Source organism: Phodopus roborovskii, unplaced genomic scaffold, assembly GCF_943737965.1.
Source record: "Phodopus roborovskii unplaced genomic scaffold, PHOROB, whole genome shotgun sequence".
NCBI classification, from domain to species: Eukaryota; Metazoa; Chordata; class Mammalia; order Rodentia; family Cricetidae; genus Phodopus; species Phodopus roborovskii.
This window is the reverse complement of record NW_026126460.1, coordinates 23,037,121-23,054,968: the sequence shown is the minus strand read 5'-3', so window position 1 is coordinate 23,054,968 and position 17,848 is coordinate 23,037,121. Positions and strand designations below refer to the sequence as shown.

Genomic DNA, 17,848 nt, shown 5'->3' with positions numbered 1-17,848 from the left:
GAACTTAGCGCAGTTATTTTTAATAATTCATACACATACATATATTCCCGTGTGCATAGTTGCCCCCCCCTCGCCCCCTTCCAGGCTTCACTGATGTGAAATCAGTAGCTACAACAACGGAAAACCACTTTCCCGGTGGGTGAAATTCCAATAGATTTTTTTGCCACAGAGCCAAATGCCAGGAGCCTTACGCACTGTCCCTCTGGGCCACCGACTTAGCTACTGCCCATTGCCTCGCCATGCGCTCTCGCCTTCTGTAACAGTAAAAGTTGCTGGTGTGATTATCCGGGGTCTGAGTTTGCAAGCACAGTTCTTGAGCTCTGGAGAGGAAACACGAACGGTTCACCATGACAATAACCAGATAGTGCCCGGAGCCACTCCCGATTTGCTCTCTGCTCCAAATCTTGCCACGCCGCTTGGGTTTTTACTCCAGATTCCCATTTGAGGGGACGAGCTAGTCGTTGCAATACCTCGGATGTAGAATCTGAAGTTTCTCCACGAAAAGTCCAACCTTCATGGTCTAGGCGGAGGGAGGAGCGGCAGGACTTCCCACATTGGAGTATGGTGGGACATGGGCAGCTGGGCAGCTGGATAAATAAATTACTAGCCTGATTCGGACTACCTGTCTGGCAGTCTCTGGGTCTTTGTCCGTTCTGCCTTGCTCCGGGCCCGCGCGCTCCTTCATCTGGCCGGCAGGTGGCGCGGTTGGTTCACGTAGAGCCGCTGCCCCCGCTGTTTGCAAGGTGCCTCTACCTCCCGGCATCGCTCTGGATTTGAGAGCCAGATTTACAGAAGGAAAACCCGACCAGGAAGGGAGCCAAAGGAGGGGCGACTTGAAGGGAGCAAGGAAGGCACGTCCGTTGGAATCCCAATTCTCCTAACGCCTGGGGACCAGCCACCCAGTTGCATCACCAGGTAGCTGGCTGAACTGCTGTCTCTGGTTGGATGGAGCTCCAGTGGCTTCTCTGGTGACCTGATATCGGAAGATCGACCGCAGATGGTGCCTGCGTCCCTGGGAGGTCGACGGTTGGCACCCAGGACAAAGCGGGGTTGCGGGGCAAGTTTCTGCGTGAAGGGCCTCTCATCTTTGTCTCCTGGGAGACTGCCCCATCAGCACCGGGGTGACATCGGACCCCAGAGCCACAGTAGCTGCTGCTCCCTCAGCTGCGACCCTCAGCCTGCCCTGTCTGTGCAGCAGGTGTCCGCACTCTTATACCCGTCTACACCTAGGTGTCCCAAAATGGCTAGACGTGGTTCCAGGAATTATCCCTGAAAAAATGCACAGTAGGTTTCCGATAGCCTGAGCCGTCGCGGGGTGATTTCACTCTTCATAGTCCGGTTCTGGACTCGGTCGATGTGAACACCCGAACCTGGCCAGGAGGCACTTCCCGATGACAGAAAGACAGGGGACAGTGACTTCTCCCGGCTCCTGAAGGGACATTGGAGACGACTAGGTCCTTTTGGCTGGGTAACTAAGAAAGAAACAAGTAACCTAGCTACGAAAGTCCCCTACCTCAAAGCATTTCCCACGGAAGAGTGTCATAAAGACACAAAACTGGAGAAAAGAGGCAGAGGGTAGCGGTGGCGTGAGACAGAGAGCGCCTGAACTGAGTTGGGGAGGGCAGGACGGCGACCCGACGACCTCAGCAAGGGGCAAGAGCTAAGGTGCAGGTCAACTTCAGACGTTTCATCTCAACAGTCGTCTTTTCTTCCCCTCATGCCGTCCGACTGGTAAGGAAAGGCTACTGATATTTCCTGGCCTTCCCTACCGTCCGTACAGAGTCGTCCAGGGGATTGATCCCCGAGGTGACGGAGGACAAGGTCCGCGGACGCCCGCGAGGGCACAGACCCATCACAGCGGCGGATCCAGCCTCGGGAGACCTTGCGCCCTGCGGAGGCTGGAGGGGGCGGGGCCCGGGGCGGGCTCTGCACCGTGGAGGCGGGGCCGTGGCTCCTGTTTTGCACTGCCATTGGTCATGAGCTCCGGACTGGCGGGCGTACGTCACGGGCTGGGCCCACCCTCTTGGCAATGTCTTCAGACTGCTGCACTCCTAACTTAAGCATTTATTCCACTGGGATAGAAGCGGCAGGAGCAGCGTTGGCACCGGCGAACCATGGCTGGGATTTTCTATTTCGTCCTCTTTTCGTTTCTCTTTGGAATTTGCGACGCTGTCACCGGTTCTAGGGTATACCCTGCGAATGAAGGTAGGAGTCCGGCAGCTCTTATGCGGTCGAGAACCCGGAGCGGGTGATTAGCTGGTGAATGGTCTTAGGGAGCTCCGAGCCTGTTAGGATGGGGGGGGGGGGGAGAGACCGGAGGGTAGCGCGGCGTGAGCCTCGCGTAGGTACTCCGGAGAAGGGTGTCGGACAGAGTGGATCGTCGAAGGGGAAACGGAGGACGATAAGGCAGCCTGAATTGAGGGGGTGACGGATGCAAGCTGCTGCTCTGTCCAAGTTTGTAGTGAAAGGCCAAAGTTTATCTGCATTAGCCTGCAGGGCCAGCTCCAGGCGACCCGAGGGGATACACAAGGCTAACACAAGGATTTGAAAACAAAACAAACAAAACAAAACAACAAAACGTGCGTTTCTAGTCCTCCCCATCAGCAGCCCAGGCAAGAGGGGAAACGCAGATGTGGAGCGCAGTAAAGGCTTAGCGCGCCCGGCCTCCTGTCCAAGCCTTTCGAGCCCAGGTTTCTGCAAAGTTTTCCCAGCGCTGCGCTTCCCGGGACCCGGCTGCCTGGTCTCCGCAGCGCAGCGGTGGTGGCGCCGCTTGTCGGGCGCCCGTGACCTGATTTCCAGCACTGGGCCTCAGACACCTTTTTCTGCCTCGGGCCGCTCACCCAGGAGGTTGCAATCTCAGGCCTACCCCTCTCCTACCCCAGATCCTTAGATAATCTTGTAAATCTAAGGGACCAGCCGGCGAGTTAAATATGGCCCACTTTAAGCTTCTCTCACTGGAATGGTGTACTGGACTAGTCTAGAAAGGACATGCATGACCGACGGGACCCATTTGGGTGCTGTTTTTTGTTTGTCTATTGGGACGTACTGAAAAGATTGCTGGTCTCTTTCTGTCCGAGGTAGTGGCCATTTAGTTTCTGATGGGCATAGGAGGAGAGCGTTCTCTGTGTCTGTCTGTCTGTCTCTTCGTGTGTGTGTGTGTGTGTGTGTGTGTGTGTGTGTGTGTGTGTGTGTGTGTGTTTGAGGGCAAATGTGCCTGGTGCGGGTGCCTTCATGGACCTGAACGATTTGTGCAGGGTACCACGAGTGCACACAGTGAGTGAACATGGGCTCCGGCCTATATTAGTGCCCCCACCTACGTGCATCTGTCTCATCGATTCTTCCCACTCCCTACAAACATCCATCCATCCATCTATCCTTCCTCCGTCTCCCCAGGCATCTGTCCATTTTTCTATTCCGGTGCAATCCACGATCATTTTTTCTGTTCCGAAGGAGGGAGCCAAAAACCAACTTAGGCTTGGCTAGGCAGAAGGTACCCAGAGCTCTCCCGGCGGAGACTCGGAGATTGTCATACTCATACACCTGCCCACAGACACTGCTGGGGCGGAGGAGGGGTCGGTGGCAGTAGAAGGGTGATCTCTCCCCTTTTATCTCCTCAATCCTTGGTTTGTGGCTTCGCTGTAGTAATAATTCGGCAGCTGCCGCCGCTAAGTCCCTGGGGCTTGCTTTTCCTCTTAGCAGAACCGCGTACCTTGTGTTCTCCTGGCTACTTACTTCACACACTTGTTAAGTGTCCCCTGAGACCTCTCTCTCCTCCGACGTAGAGATAGTTAGGGTTACGGTTCATTTTACCTTTAGTTTCCCCCCCCCCTTCCTTTGGAAAGCAAGACTGCACGCCCTAGACAAAAAGGCGCTCGATGGAACCGTAGGTTAAAGAAGTGGAGGGGAGCTGCACCCCCTTGCCCCTCCTTCCCTGAAAAATTAATTCATTTTGTTGCTTTTTATTCCCGTCACGTTTCCTTTTCTCCCTTTTACCCTCTCTTTCTACTCCCTCCCTTTTTTTGTAAATTGGGTCTTATTGTTCCCTTTGTGTCCCTAATCCACCTTCCATAAATCCAAGTGGATGTAGCGGGCTTTTCTCTAGGGACCGGGAAAAGAGGATGGAGCACAACTCCAGGCCGGAGCGACCGACCGGGAGGAGGCTCTACATGTTAGAATAGTTAATAGACCCCAGGAATACAGTTTCTTTCGGAGAGCTAAGGCAAAGGGGCTGGTTTGAACTTCCTTCATTGGGGGGGGGGGTAAATGAGGGGAGGTGGACCGAATTCCAGGTCCTGGGAGTGAGACTGATTTGGGGTTCTCTGGCCTCAAGGACAGAGGCTTCTCATTCCCACCCCTCCCCCGGCCTGAAGAGCCAGCATCCCTGATGAAATTAATAACCCAAAGGTTCCGTTTAGATGGGCCCCTCGACCCCAGGCCTTAAGATCGTGGTGGGAAAAGCAATGCGGACAGGTTTTGAAATCATTACCTCATTTTCAATGTCGTCGGCACCCAAAGCCTTATTCCACCCTGAATAGGGTATCGCAGCTCTGGAGGCATCTTCTCCCTCCCCTCTCCCCCCCCCAGCCCCCCTCCAGCTTGGAGGCCCACTGTTAGGTGTAGCGCTGGCATACTAAATCCATTAGGCAGCACTCCTTACCTAAAATTCAAACCAGCCATTTCCTGGGGGTGGAGGGCTCATCTCGGTTGTCCTCCAAAGGACCTAGGAAAAAGGGAATGCTTCAATACATTTGCATTTAACCCCACCAGTCCAGCCTTTCCTCTTTTTGGAACTTTGATATTTAAAAAAGCAGCGGATGCCACATCTAAGGCCTATTTATTCGATGGCATGGTGGGGGTGGGCTGGGACGGGGAAGGGGAAGAGAGCCTTTTCCTTGACCCTTTGGGTTCTCCGATAGCATTCACTTGTGGGTCTGTCACCACCGCTGGTGAGTTATGTGGTCATCCGAGGCTTGCAAAAACAAATACATCTAGTAGAGAGCAGACAAAGATGAATGCACAATTTTCTCTCTGGTGTTGCTGTCCTACACTGATATATTTATTTTGTTTGAATTGTGCTCGAGATACCCTATTCATCCTTTTTTAGGAAAAAAAAAAAAGAATCAATCGGGTCCTAGGATGGAATTTTAAATGCTAAGCAAGTTAAATAAATAGGAACCTGCAGATTTGAAGAGTGATTATTTACATAAGTGAGACCGAGTTTGGGTTTTGATCAGATTGGATATATGCACCCTCAACACATATGGAAACGCTCAGGCAAATGGTTTTTGTATTATTGGCTTTTGCAATTGGAAATTAATCTATTTTCCTTTGTTTTTTTTTTTAATACTTTCTTTTGCAGTAACTTTATTGGATTCCAGATCTGTTCAGGGAGAGCTTGGATGGATAGCAAGCCCTCTGGAAGGAGGGGTAAGTTCTGAGGCCCTCTCTGGTGCAAAAGGGGGGGGGAGTGATTAGCCACTTTCTGAGAGTCTAATGGCTTGATTCTGGGTGATTGTGGTGAGGGGGTCAGATTTCCGCTGTGGCCTATGAAGTGAATTACGCTTTGTTGGAGAAATCCAATACTCCCTTTGGATAGCTCTGTCATGGAAGAGCTAGAAACCAAAAGGGCAGAAAGGGGCTTCAAAATTAGGAGATTGGTGGAGGTATAGACTGAGATGCCTATTTAAAACTAAAATACCGACACGAAATACGATCTGGGGACCAAATTAGAATTTATGCCTATTACTCTGGTGGTCATGGAGTCCTGGTGGGGTTAATTTTAGAGCAATTGTTCCACTTCCAGATGAAGGAGAATAAGAAAGACAGAAGAAAGGAAACATCCCCAATTATAGACACCAAAGCAACAGGGAGACTGGTTTCCTTACCTTGTGGTCATAATCTTAAGTTAGCTGCAGGTTGTAGAAGCTTCTGCCAGAGGTCTTGTAAAATGCAAAAGAACCCTCCTCCCCCCAGGCTCTGGGCAGAATATCTGAAAAGTTTAAACATTTAGAATTTGGATCCCTGCAAGCTAGGGAAGCTTGATTGTAACGTACAAGCATGCATTCCTCCTCCTATGCTGCTAGGGAAGCTGCAGAATGCCCCATGACCATCTCCAGCATGAGAATTACCTGCTCACCAGCCACATCCTCCCATCCATCCCCCTGAGTAGCAAATGAATCAGTTATGGGAAGAAGTCTGGCTGGGGCCCAACTGAAATAACTTCCATCCTTTAAAACTTGAGCAAGCCATCTGACCCTTCCATGCATGATAGTTTATGACTGAGTCAATTGATCAAAAACAATGAGAAGCAAAGATTAGGAGTCTTGCAAGGCAAACATTGTGATGCCAGCACCCGGCATGGTGTTCCACACCCTACAGTTAAATAAAAGAATTGACAAACAAAGAACTGAAAGAATTCATAGATATCATTATACAATACGTGTTTCAAAATAAGACTGGGCAATTAAATACTCATTTACAAAAGAAACAGAATCAAAGCTGGCCCTACAACTCATCTGATATAAAATGAAGACTATCTTGCTTTCCTGTTTCTCTGTCTGAACTTGACTGCCTACTGTAGGCTTGGCCTTGGGTGACAAATTCCATTCTGCCCTCTCAAACCATTTTTTTTTTTTTTTTCAAATAGAAAGTGATTGGCAGGCCTCTGGTAGTGTAGACAGGCTGCAGTCACCATTGATTGGAGCAATTGCCCTCACCCTTTGAATGTGAAGAAAGGTACAGCTTTATCTTGCTGTGAGTCAGATTCAGTGTTAGCCCTACATTCTGGACTGGTCATTGGTTCAGGGGAAGCGTTTCCAGGTTTCAGCAGGCCTTTTACTCCCTGGTTAGAGTGCATGACAGCTGCTAGGCAGCAAAACTGAGGATGGAGGGCCCGTGCTTCTTAAACCTTGTAAGGAACCTTCTTTCTTGTTCCCCCTGCCCCAAGCAGGGAGAGAGAATACAGCTAAGATTATTCGAAACCTAACTTATTTCACTAAATACATACTTGGCCTACATAAAACAAAGAAGTGACACATTTGAAAGTCCAGTCTGTTCTCTGTGTAGCTGCTAGAAAGCTTTCCCTGCAAGTTAGTATGCAGACATCTTTTTTTCTCCCCTGGCCTCTGTAGGAACATTGCTGAAAGAGTGCCTGCTCATGTATGTAGACACAAGCTTCTTTGAGATGTTTGGAAGTCTATTTTTTTTTTTTAATTGCATAGCTTACTGTGCACATCTCAGAACTTTCTATGGATGTGTAGGCGACTTTTCTTCCATTATTATGAGCTGTGGAACATTTCAGCTATTATAAGAGGTCAAACATCAGATTTTACTAGCATACATCAGAACTAGTCATTCTGCAGGGACAAGAGGGGAACTAGTGAGAAATTGTCGCATCTTTTTCATATGTAAGATCTAGGCTTCATTACACATACCCACACACACACATATATCAGTGACATGAAAATACATTGGGCAGAAAGAGATCACCAAGGAGCAAAGAGAGGGGCAGCAGAGGCTTGAAGAAGACAAAGCCCAGTGGTACATATGTATAAAAACGCCATAATAAAACTTTTATTTTTACACTGATCAAGAAAATCCATTTAAAAGCCATTCAAAGACACAGCTGCATTGAGGAGGGAACTGTCAAAATTTAAAGTCCAGTTAATTTCTAGATTTTTGTCATTGCAATGAAAAGAATTGCAAGGTTTAGAATGAAAGTAAATTCCATTTAACTAGTAATGAATGCCTTAGAAAAGACGTACCAAGCTGAGGCTAAAAACATCGGGTCGCCTTGCTTGTTCAGGACTCTCTCTCTGGAGATAAAAATGCTTTCCCATCTTTGTTGGAAACAGGAGAGTTGTGTAGTAATGGCATCTGCTTGTAACATACTATTTTAAAAACAAAGAGAACCCCAACTCGCCAATACCACCACCACCCCTCAAAGTAACATGGATGGAGTCAGAGATGCCTCCCTATCCCAGAGAGCAACTGGGAAGAACAGAATGGTGACATGTGAAGGCTGGCACCTACTGGCATCTTAGAACCAGGCAGTCCTTTCTGACTTGCCCCTTTAAAGGTGTGTGTTGAGTTGTTGATGCTCTTGATGATGAAACAGACAACCAAGAGGGGACTGAGTCATGGCTGTCACAGGGCAGGATCAGTGTCTTCAAACACTGTAGTTTAGGATAGACATCCACCTGACCTCAATCACCCTATGGGTGCTCTAAAGAGACCTCTCTTTGCTTTTCCAGTTTGTATTTGTTCTGAGATGAGAGACATGCTGAGTAGGTATTTTTGGTGGAGAATCTAATTTTAGATTTACATGAATTCCCCCCAAATGAGTAAATTGCTTATAGATTAAAGTAAAAATTGATCACCACAGAGAGCACTTACTTACTCCTCAGTTCCAACTTTTACAGTGAAAAAAGAGGAATCAGATACAGAATTCCATGCATTTCAACCCTTCATGAAGCAGCATTTCCATCCATTATTAGTTTTCAATGCAAGGATGGGGACCTGTTGAAGGATACATTAGGATTCTATGCACCTCCTTGGAGTGAATATGCTATTGTGGAATACAAATGTCTCAAAACTCCCTTTTTTTCCCTCTAATTATATTCCTGTTAGCTACTTAAGCTGATTTATGCCAGATCTATATCAATCTTGCATTATTTTAAATGCTAATGAAGAATTGAAGGCTGTCTAGCAGTCTAGAAGGAGCCAGGGTTAGGTGCAACCCAAACTGCCTTTCCCATTTTAGGATCAGGTTTTAAAACTACTGGAGGGGTGAAATTATCACTCCTCTCAAAATGAACCTCTTAGAATAGCAAGTGACTACCACTAGAATCCCTTTTCTGGCTTGGGCTTTCAGTCATAAATATCCCTTACTTTTTAAACTTTTACTGGCTATGCCTAATTGGAAGCTAAGCACTCATCATTCATTCTTGTTTACTTGGGTGTCTGTTTTAAAACTAAAGGCGAAAACTAAAGGTGTACACACTTTGTAACACAGTGCTGTCTCCTCTCAAAAGCTTCCTACTCCTGTGACAGTGTATTTGTAAAACCCAGTCAGGAAATGTCCTGTCTTCTCAGGTTTGCTGGAACCAGGTGGGATTTTTCTTTCTTCCCTTTAAAGAATAGACACAATGTTAAAAAAAAAAAAAAGTCACTTAAAGAAAATATTAGAGCAAAGTTCTGACAGGAACACTGCTAATTAACTGATAACTGTCTTCCTTTGGCAAGCTCAATGCTTCCTGCCCTTAATTTGCAGGTTTCTGTGTAGTGGTTGAAATAAATATACATACAGGTTTATTTCATTTATGAGTAAATGAGAACTGTTGCCACTTGAAGTTGTAGCTCTTGTAATAGGTGAATTTGACACACAAGCAGTAAATCCAGTCTTGCCTTTTGGTTTTAGGCGGAAAAGTGAAACTGTGTGTTGGGGTGGGGGAGGGGCAGGCAGTTGCCGCAAAGTGAGGAGAGGAGGTAGAGGGATTTTCTCAAGGAAATCTCAAGATAGTCCATAACATACTTTTTTTTTTTTTTTTTTCCCTGGGGGACTGCTGCACGGTAATTTTCTTCACTATTGGAAGGATAACTGGTGTCCTCAGAGTGTGAAATAGATTTGATGAAACTTTCTCCTTGATGTGTTTTCTTTGGATATTTGCAGTGGGAGGAAGTGAGCATTATGGATGAGAAAAACACACCGATCCGAACCTACCAGGTGTGCAATGTGATGGAAGCCAGCCAGAACAACTGGTTGCGAACTGATTGGATCACCCGAGAAGGGGCGCAGAGGGTGTACATTGAGATTAAGTTCACGCTGAGAGACTGCAACAGTCTTCCGGGAGTCATGGGGACTTGCAAGGAGACGTTTAACCTGTACTACTATGAATCAGACAACGACAAGGAGCGCTTCATCAGAGAGAGCCAGTTTGGCAAGATTGACACCATCGCGGCTGATGAGAGCTTCACACAGGTGGACATTGGTGACCGAATCATGAAGCTCAACACTGAGATCCGGGATGTAGGACCACTGAGCAAGAAGGGTTTTTACCTGGCCTTTCAGGATGTGGGTGCTTGCATTGCCCTGGTGTCCGTACGTGTGTTCTACAAGAAGTGTCCACTCACTGTTCGAAATCTAGCCCAGTTTCCTGATACCATCACAGGTGCGGATACCTCTTCCCTGGTGGAAGTTCGAGGCTCCTGTGTCAACAACTCCGAAGAGAAGGACGTGCCAAAAATGTACTGTGGGGCAGATGGCGAATGGCTGGTACCCATTGGCAACTGCCTATGCAACGCTGGGCATGAGGAGCAGAATGGTGAATGCCAAGGTAAGAACAGCCATACTGTACTTTTCATTAGGGCTTAGCGAACATAATTAAATCAGAGATGAGACTGAATGGAGTAAAGCCAGTAATTAGCAGCCCCCGTGGGATGTGCTGGGACAGAGGGATCTAATGAGTAAGTGCTGCAGCTCCAGGTGGCAAGGCTAAGACATTTCTAACGCTGAGAACACAAACGATGCTGCTGTAATCAACAGAAGGCCAGGCACATTTGCTAACAGGCCCTTAGATCCCAACCGGCTTGATGCCCCTTCTGAAATGTAAATGAACGAGCTGAAGAGCTGGCTTGAGGAGCCTTGCTTAAAGAGAGCAGACACATTTTTGAGCTTTAGTTTTCCGACTTTGTAAAAGTGGCAGAATGTATTGGAGCATGAAGGAGTTAAATGTGAAATGCACATTGGCTCACCCAGTGCCCTCCCACTGGTTATGGTTGTGCTACAGAGTCCTTTCTTTTCTTCCTGCCTCGTGGACCAGTGGAGAAGTAACCTAGGAGATGCTTCAAGTGTGTCTCTGCTCCACCTAACATCCCTCGAAGGGTTTCTAAGTAAAATTATTCTTAACAAAAAAACCTCTTTGTTTCTTCGTTTCTTCGAGGGAATCATAATATAGTTAGAAAGCATCTTTTTTTTTTTTTTTTTTTTTTTTTTTTTTTTTTGATCTGTGGTCAGAAGCAATAATACTACATTGCAATCTGTTTTGGTTATTGGGCTTTTGGGAAAGGGTATGTTCATTGTGCTATTACTCATATTGCTAAGGCGATTTTCACCCATCTCACTCAAGTTCAGAGTCAGCATATCATTCTTGACTTCTGACTGTCAGGGCAGTCTGGCTTCTCAGCAACTTTGTATTAGAGACAAGGATGACATGAGCCCACATTTACAGAGCTTTCTTACACCGTATATGAATTAAGGTGCCAAAACAAGCCAGTCATCCCCAGTCTTCTGTCTTGCTTGACATAAGTTGTTAATGGTCATTCACAGGGGCTGCTGCCCACTCCCATTATGGCCATTGCTAAAAAGTGGCCCATGTCTCTGTGTCTCCAGGTTGCAACTCTGGGGCAGATGAGACTTTTCTATCAGTCATTGCCTCAGGTTCATCTGACTTGGTGATTAAAGAGCCCAAAGTAAATGACTGCCAAACAATTTGTCTGGCATCTCAAGCATCCTAATGACAGGGTGGGATCAAGTGTAAGCATTCCACTTGCTAGACCAGAAGTCTGTGGTCATCACCTCAAGGAAAGTACATTGTTGGCCATTCCGGTGTCATCGCGTTAGTTAGGTACTTCCCCTTTCAGAGTTTTATACTTTCCTCATGGGCCTTCACTGATTTGCTATAGTTTTTCTAGGAGTGGCTGTCTATCTATGAACCTTTATTTCCTTGTCCATAAAACAGGGTAAAGACAGATTATCTCATTTTCCAAGCTAAAATGTTGACTCAAAAATTTGCAAATTACTGTGAAAAGTTTTCTGTGAAGATGCGTCCCATGCTGTTTGGTTTGCTTTTGACTTGGGAACTCCTTGATAAGCTGGCCTGAGTAGGACTTGTGAAGTAGAGCCTGTCATTATTTGCATGTGCCTTACTCCTGTTGAAGAAACAACAGCCATAGCAGACAGCCAAAATGCACAGGTCAGCAACACACTATGGCTTTTCCAGAAGCTGCTCTGCCTTTTTGGTTTTTGTAAAGTGGGACTTCACATCTTCTAGAGATCCATGTGTATGGTTGTTTCTGTTTTCCTCTTCCGTTTCCTGCTAACAGCTCAGTCTGCTGCCTTACCTCATCTGGGTCTACCTAAGACTATTGACCTTCGGTTGTCATAGGTCCTGCTAATTCATACATCGCTCTACCTGCAAGTCCTTGACATCTTTACAATCCAAATTAGGAGGAAAGGAGAAAAAGATGGGGGAATGAAGTGAATGGAAAGGCAATTAAACATTTTCGTGGTTTGCTTTATTATGGAATGGGTGGCTTCATCATGTGATTCCTGGAAGGGGAGGGGCTAGGCTCTGCTGGCCCTGCTCATTTCTGAGCAAACTGTCTATAAAGGCAATTTTAAAATTAATGAAAGGGGATGCTTGTTTATTTTGGTGTGTAGTGTGTGTGTGGGGGGGGGGGCAAAGGTCAGAGAAGGACTTACTGTTTCTGTCGCTTGAGACAGTTGGTCTTGAGGAACAGGAAGCTAAGGCTTGCAGCCAGCCAATCCCAGAGAGCCTGCTGTCTCCACCCACCACAGGTCTTGGGTAGCAGTTCTTTGTGCTACACCTAGATTTCTCACGTGAATGCTGAGGGTGTCTCCCTAGTCCCTGTTGCAGCACATTTGAGAACAAGAGTCATGAACTTTTCTTTTTCTTTTTTTTCTTTTTTCTTTTTTTTCTTTCTGGCTTCAGATTTACTATGTAACTGAGAATGGCATTGAACTCAGATCCTCCTGCCTCCACTTCCCAAACATTAGACTTACATGCATGTAGCACCACCTCCACCCAGCATCTGAGTCATTTTTGAGAACTTAGTGTTTTCATATAAGCTGGGGAGGGAGCTGTGTGATTCCCTCACTAAGTGCATAATTCTCGCAAGGCGCTTAAAGCACAAAACTCAGTCCTTTTTTTTTTTTTTTTTTTCATTTCCGCCAAGCAAGAGTCTCTGGTATATTTAGGAATGAAGGAAAAGCTTGAACAACAAGGGATTTCCTGAATCCCAGACTTGAGTGAGAGCTTTAGAAGATGTCTCAACACTAAAAACCTCCCAGGAGTAACAAATGGTTGACCTTGATTGATGGTCTGACTGGACCTGCAGTATCACTATAACGGGCAGATAGATGTGGTGACTAGGGACAGTGTCTGGTTTGATAGTTGGCCATCTGACCTTGGGTATATTTCCTAAGTCCTCTAAACCTTGGTTTGTTCATCTCTAAAACAGAGTGATAGGGATATGTTTAACTCACAAACTTGCCACAAACTTGCCAGAGGGTTTCATGCAATTAAAGTCACCTTTGCAAGCCAGAAATGCTGGATTGGTGTTCCTGTTACTGTCTTCATCACTTCCCAAGGTCGTAGCATTTGACTTGGGACTTGGGTTAGAAGAATTAGATCTGTCTCTTAGCCTCTATCTGCAGTCAAAGCTAAGGGTAGAAAGCACCTTACATCCTCAATTACACTCCCTTTTCACAGCTCATACTGAAAACCATATTTGAAGAGTGTCCCCCACCTCTTCCCCCCACTCTGCCTTCTTCCTCAATCTCTATAGCAAAGAACTTTTCTTTGAATGAAAGACCAGTGGTTTGAGGGTGGGACAAGAAGGGGAATGTAAAGAGAGCTTAAGGGGCAGCATAAAGGAGACCAAGCCAGCTCTTCACAACTGTGGCAGCAGGCTCCTCCTCATTGTCTTTTCAATGGGTCCGCTGCAGCAGGACAAATAGAAGGACAGGTGAAAGGTCGCCTACTTCCTCATCCATCTTCTTTGGGGTCTGAGGGGTCAGAGCGAAGATTGATTAAGATTTTAAATGTTTGACAAAGGCTCCTTGGGTGAAAATGGCCAGGGCGGGTGGGGGCCCGGGCTGTACTGTTGTCTTGAGTCTAACCCTGGGCATCCTCTAGAGCCCTCAAGGGACCTTGGTGACAGTGTTACACTTCCTCTTGCAATCCTTCGAGCCAGCAGTACATGCTTATATAAGGGGTTGCAGACAGCCTGGAAGGTGTCAAGAGCCCTGGGAGATGCTAGGCTGACTTGAAGTAGCTTTGGACTAGCACATTCTAAAGCGATTTGGTTTGGTTTCACAAGGACAATGGAGAGTGTCAGCCCCATGTCCCTCCTCAAGGAGACTGACTATGTGACTCAGTCAGGCCAGGCTGAGAGATTCTATGCAGAGGATAACTAAACTTGCTTAGTTGGTTTTCCAGGGTTAGTCAAATCTTCGGAGAAAAATCAAAATATAATGTGGTCTCCCTTTCAGTGTCTTGGGAGCAAAAATATGTACATTTAGGACCCAGTTCCCATTATTAGCTCAGAAAGTTGAGCAGAGCAAAATACATCTTTTTTTTTTTTTTTCCAAATCTTAATTTAAACGCCGACAGTGAAAAGAGATTTACTCTTTGGGAAGTTTTAATAAGCAACGTTTTCAGAAAGTACATATGAAAAGAATATTAGTAACAATGAATGATCCTTTAAAAGACAACAAATCATAGCAGTGACAGTAAGTGGGGAAAAAAGTAGGCAAGAATCAGCACTATTGTTTTATTGGTCTTGGAGTATAACTCACGGTAGAACAATCGTGCAGGGCAGGGGAAATCATGGGTTCCAACCCTAGCAATAAAAACAGACTAATATGCTAGCAAACCAGTATGCAAACTAATATGAATAACAACTATCAACTGAAGTATTGTCTAGGACCCAAATTGTATCATATCACACATGTGTTCATGTCAGCAAAAATGTCTTTTAAAGACACCACCATTGTCAAACTCTTTCAAGAAGGAATGATTTAGAAATGACATGGCGGCTATGAAATTGAAATATTATAAATTTATCCTCTGCAAAGGAGTTACCTCAAAAAAAAAAAAGAGGACTGTGTTTGTCTGATATGTGATAGGACTTGTCACAGAAAGAAGCAGTGGGCAGAAGAAGGGTTTCAGATATACTTCAGAGAGCCACCCCTCTATACCCTTTCATTTTTGAAATTTTTCTTCTACCTTTGAATGGTGTCTTTAAGAATCAATCGCCTCACTCACTGAGCTGCTTTTGTCTGCAGCCTTGAAGCATGTCTGTGATCAGTCACAGACCTAATTCTTCATCTCAGAGGAGCAAGGTTTAATTATTTTCCTTTTTCTGAGATACTCTTGAAAAAAAATGTTTTCCCCACTTTTTTTGTGTGTGAGGAGGTTTCTTTTGTGAGCAGGGGATCATGCACTGGTCTCTATTTTGAATTGAGCAAAGCATCACCTGGGACTTATCACAGTCAGGGATTTTTGAAATCCGTTATAGGAGTTTTGATGACTTATTTCATTCTAACTGAACTTCCTTGTACCTCTCAAAAGTGAATGAAGATGTCATTATTTTTATTAATACTTGAGCTTCGAGGAAAAGGGCTGATTAAGAGGTTTAGTGGTTGCTGGTGCGAAGAGCAAAGATGGTCCTGATAACAACTCTGGACTTTGACAATATCGAACCTCACCGACTTTTCTTCCTCCTTTTTTGCTTTCAGTGGATGAATTTAATATTACCAAAGAATTGCACGCTTGTCAGAACAATTCCCAGTGCAGGGTTGGGCCAAGTAAAAAAGGAGAAGTCTTTCACAACACACACACACACACACACACACACACACACACACACTCAAGTTTCAAACTCACTCCAAATCTGTGAGTTAACCATTCTTCACAATTTGACAGATCCCTTTATTTATGCATTAAACACACACACACACACACATCCTTTTAGCAGTCCTCTTGTTTATTATAAAATGTGACTATTATAAACATCACTTCATATTAGGAGTATAATTTCTTCCATTATAGAAAGGTTAAATAAGATATTCATGCTACAGTCTCTCTCAGATACTATTTTATGAGACAAAGTATCATTGTGTGGCTACCCTGGCTGGCTTGGGACTCCCTATGTAGACCAGGCTAGCCACTAATTCATAAAGATCTGTGTGCCTCTGCCTCCTGAATACTGGTTTTAAGCTGACATTTTAACTTGTAAGTTATTCTTTCAGTGTTTATTTAGAAACAGTTGTGAACCCTGTATTGTTAGTTTTCTGGTTTTATCTTGAACAAGTAAAACTCCTGAGAGGTTATAAGTGAATGAATGAGTGGGGTTAGTTTAGTTTATCCAAGTCACTGCCATGGTGACAACCAATGGAGCACATGACATCTCATTAAATGTTCATTGAATGGATGAATAAGTAAACAAATGAGTAAGGAATTCTGGCCTATGTCATATTAAATATTTATCTGGGAGAATTACATTTCATGGAGTCATCAGGACATGTCAAAATCTTGCCATGTGGGTTAATACATTAGTAAGTTCATAGTTTGTGTGTTCTTACTTCAGTTACACCCTGCCTCATCTTTAAAATGAGACAAATTTTTCATTTGCTTACATTTAAAGATATCTTTGCCATCCATGGCCTGAGATTCTTTGCCTTAACCACCATGCAACTACCACCACCCATTTTGTGGCATTTGCCCCTCTCATTAGTTTTACAGCCCATCCATTGCCCAAGTTGCCTGGTGTCTTCAACCTTAATTACATTGCTTTGACTCTCTCTCAGCACAAAGGGCCCCCACCAACTCTGCATACCTAGAGGCTTATCACAATTAAATGCAAGCACACAAAGATCAGGGTAGCACTGGCCAAATGCTTTGGAAGCTTCATGAATTCCATGTGCTGGACCATCATGGATGAGGTTGTCTTCAGCATCTTTTGTAAGACAGTGTTCCTCTATCACACCTCCAACACCAGTGCCTTCCTCAGCCATGGCAGTGGATAATGGATGAAGCTGAGCTACCACCTCTGTGAAACTGCAGTGGCATGGGGAAAGGCTAGGCCTTAACTTTTTATCATTAATATCTCTGCCAGAACATTGTATGCAGCTCGTGTGGTTAACACAGACCAATCATAGCAAAGTGATTCAAAAATTCTTCTAGAGTTTGAGAGTTGGATAGAATTTTTCGTTTTGCCACTTAACCAGATATGTAATTTTATGGATACTACCTCAACTTCCCCATCCTCAAGGTCATGTGTAATAAATTGGCGATACTCAGCCGCATGCCATTTAGTATGACTGAGATATATATGAGCATTGTGTATGTAGGGTTTAGCACCAATCATCACATGGTACTTTCCGTGTGTGTGTGTGTGTGTGTGTGTGTGTGTGTGTGTGTGTGTGTGTTTATGTGTATGCACTCACTATGTGCGTACTAAGGAAGCCAGAAGATTCCATTGAATCCCCTAGAGCTAGAAATACAGGTGACTGACTGAGCTATTCAATATGGGTTCAGGGCACCAAACTCATTCCCTGGAAGAGCAGCAAAATGTTCTGTCTAGCTCCGATGTATAGAAACTTTTACTTTTCTGGTGCCAGAGTTGGATATGGTGACAGTATGGGGTGCTTGCTCCATTTCTGGTCTCAGCATAGAGATTTGTTTGTTTTGAAAGGTGAGTGGATACCTGTTCAGGAAAGAGTAATAGCATATGTCTTAGGTTACTGATTGCTGTGATGAAACTCCATGACCAAAGCAACTTGGGGAGGAAGGAATTTATTCAGCTTATGCTTCCACATTGCTGTTGATCATTGAAGGAAGTCAGGACAGGAACTCAAGCAGGGCAGGAACCTGGAAGGAGGAGCTGATGCAGAGCTGATGCAGATGCCATGGAGGATGCTGCTTATTGGCTTGCTCAGCCTGCTCTCTTATAGAGCCTAGGACCACCCACAATGTTGTGGGCCTTCCTGTATTAATCACAATTAAGAAAATGCCTTACAGCTGAATTTTAGGGAGTTGTTCTC

At 45.3% G+C, this 17,848-nt stretch overlaps 1 protein-coding gene across 2 annotated transcripts in view; it reads left to right on the top strand.

Annotated features, from left to right (window-relative positions):
* Positions 1–2,030: 2,030 nt before the first annotated feature.
* The window catches only part of Epha4 (EPH receptor A4), a 131,328-nt gene continuing 115,510 nt past the window's right edge, over positions 2,031–17,848 (top strand). Inside the window, exons 1-3 of one of the 2 annotated variants that reach the window (XM_051190533.1) lie at positions 2,031–2,205; positions 5,360–5,427; positions 9,671–10,334. In XM_051190533.1, the coding sequence (XP_051046490.1) occupies positions 2,115–2,205; positions 5,360–5,427; positions 9,671–10,334 (823 nt within the window). In that variant the 5' untranslated portion in view covers positions 2,031–2,114. The remainder of the gene's footprint in view (positions 2,206–5,359; positions 5,428–9,670; positions 10,335–17,848) is intronic. The other variant, XM_051190532.1, reaches the window with a different exon arrangement.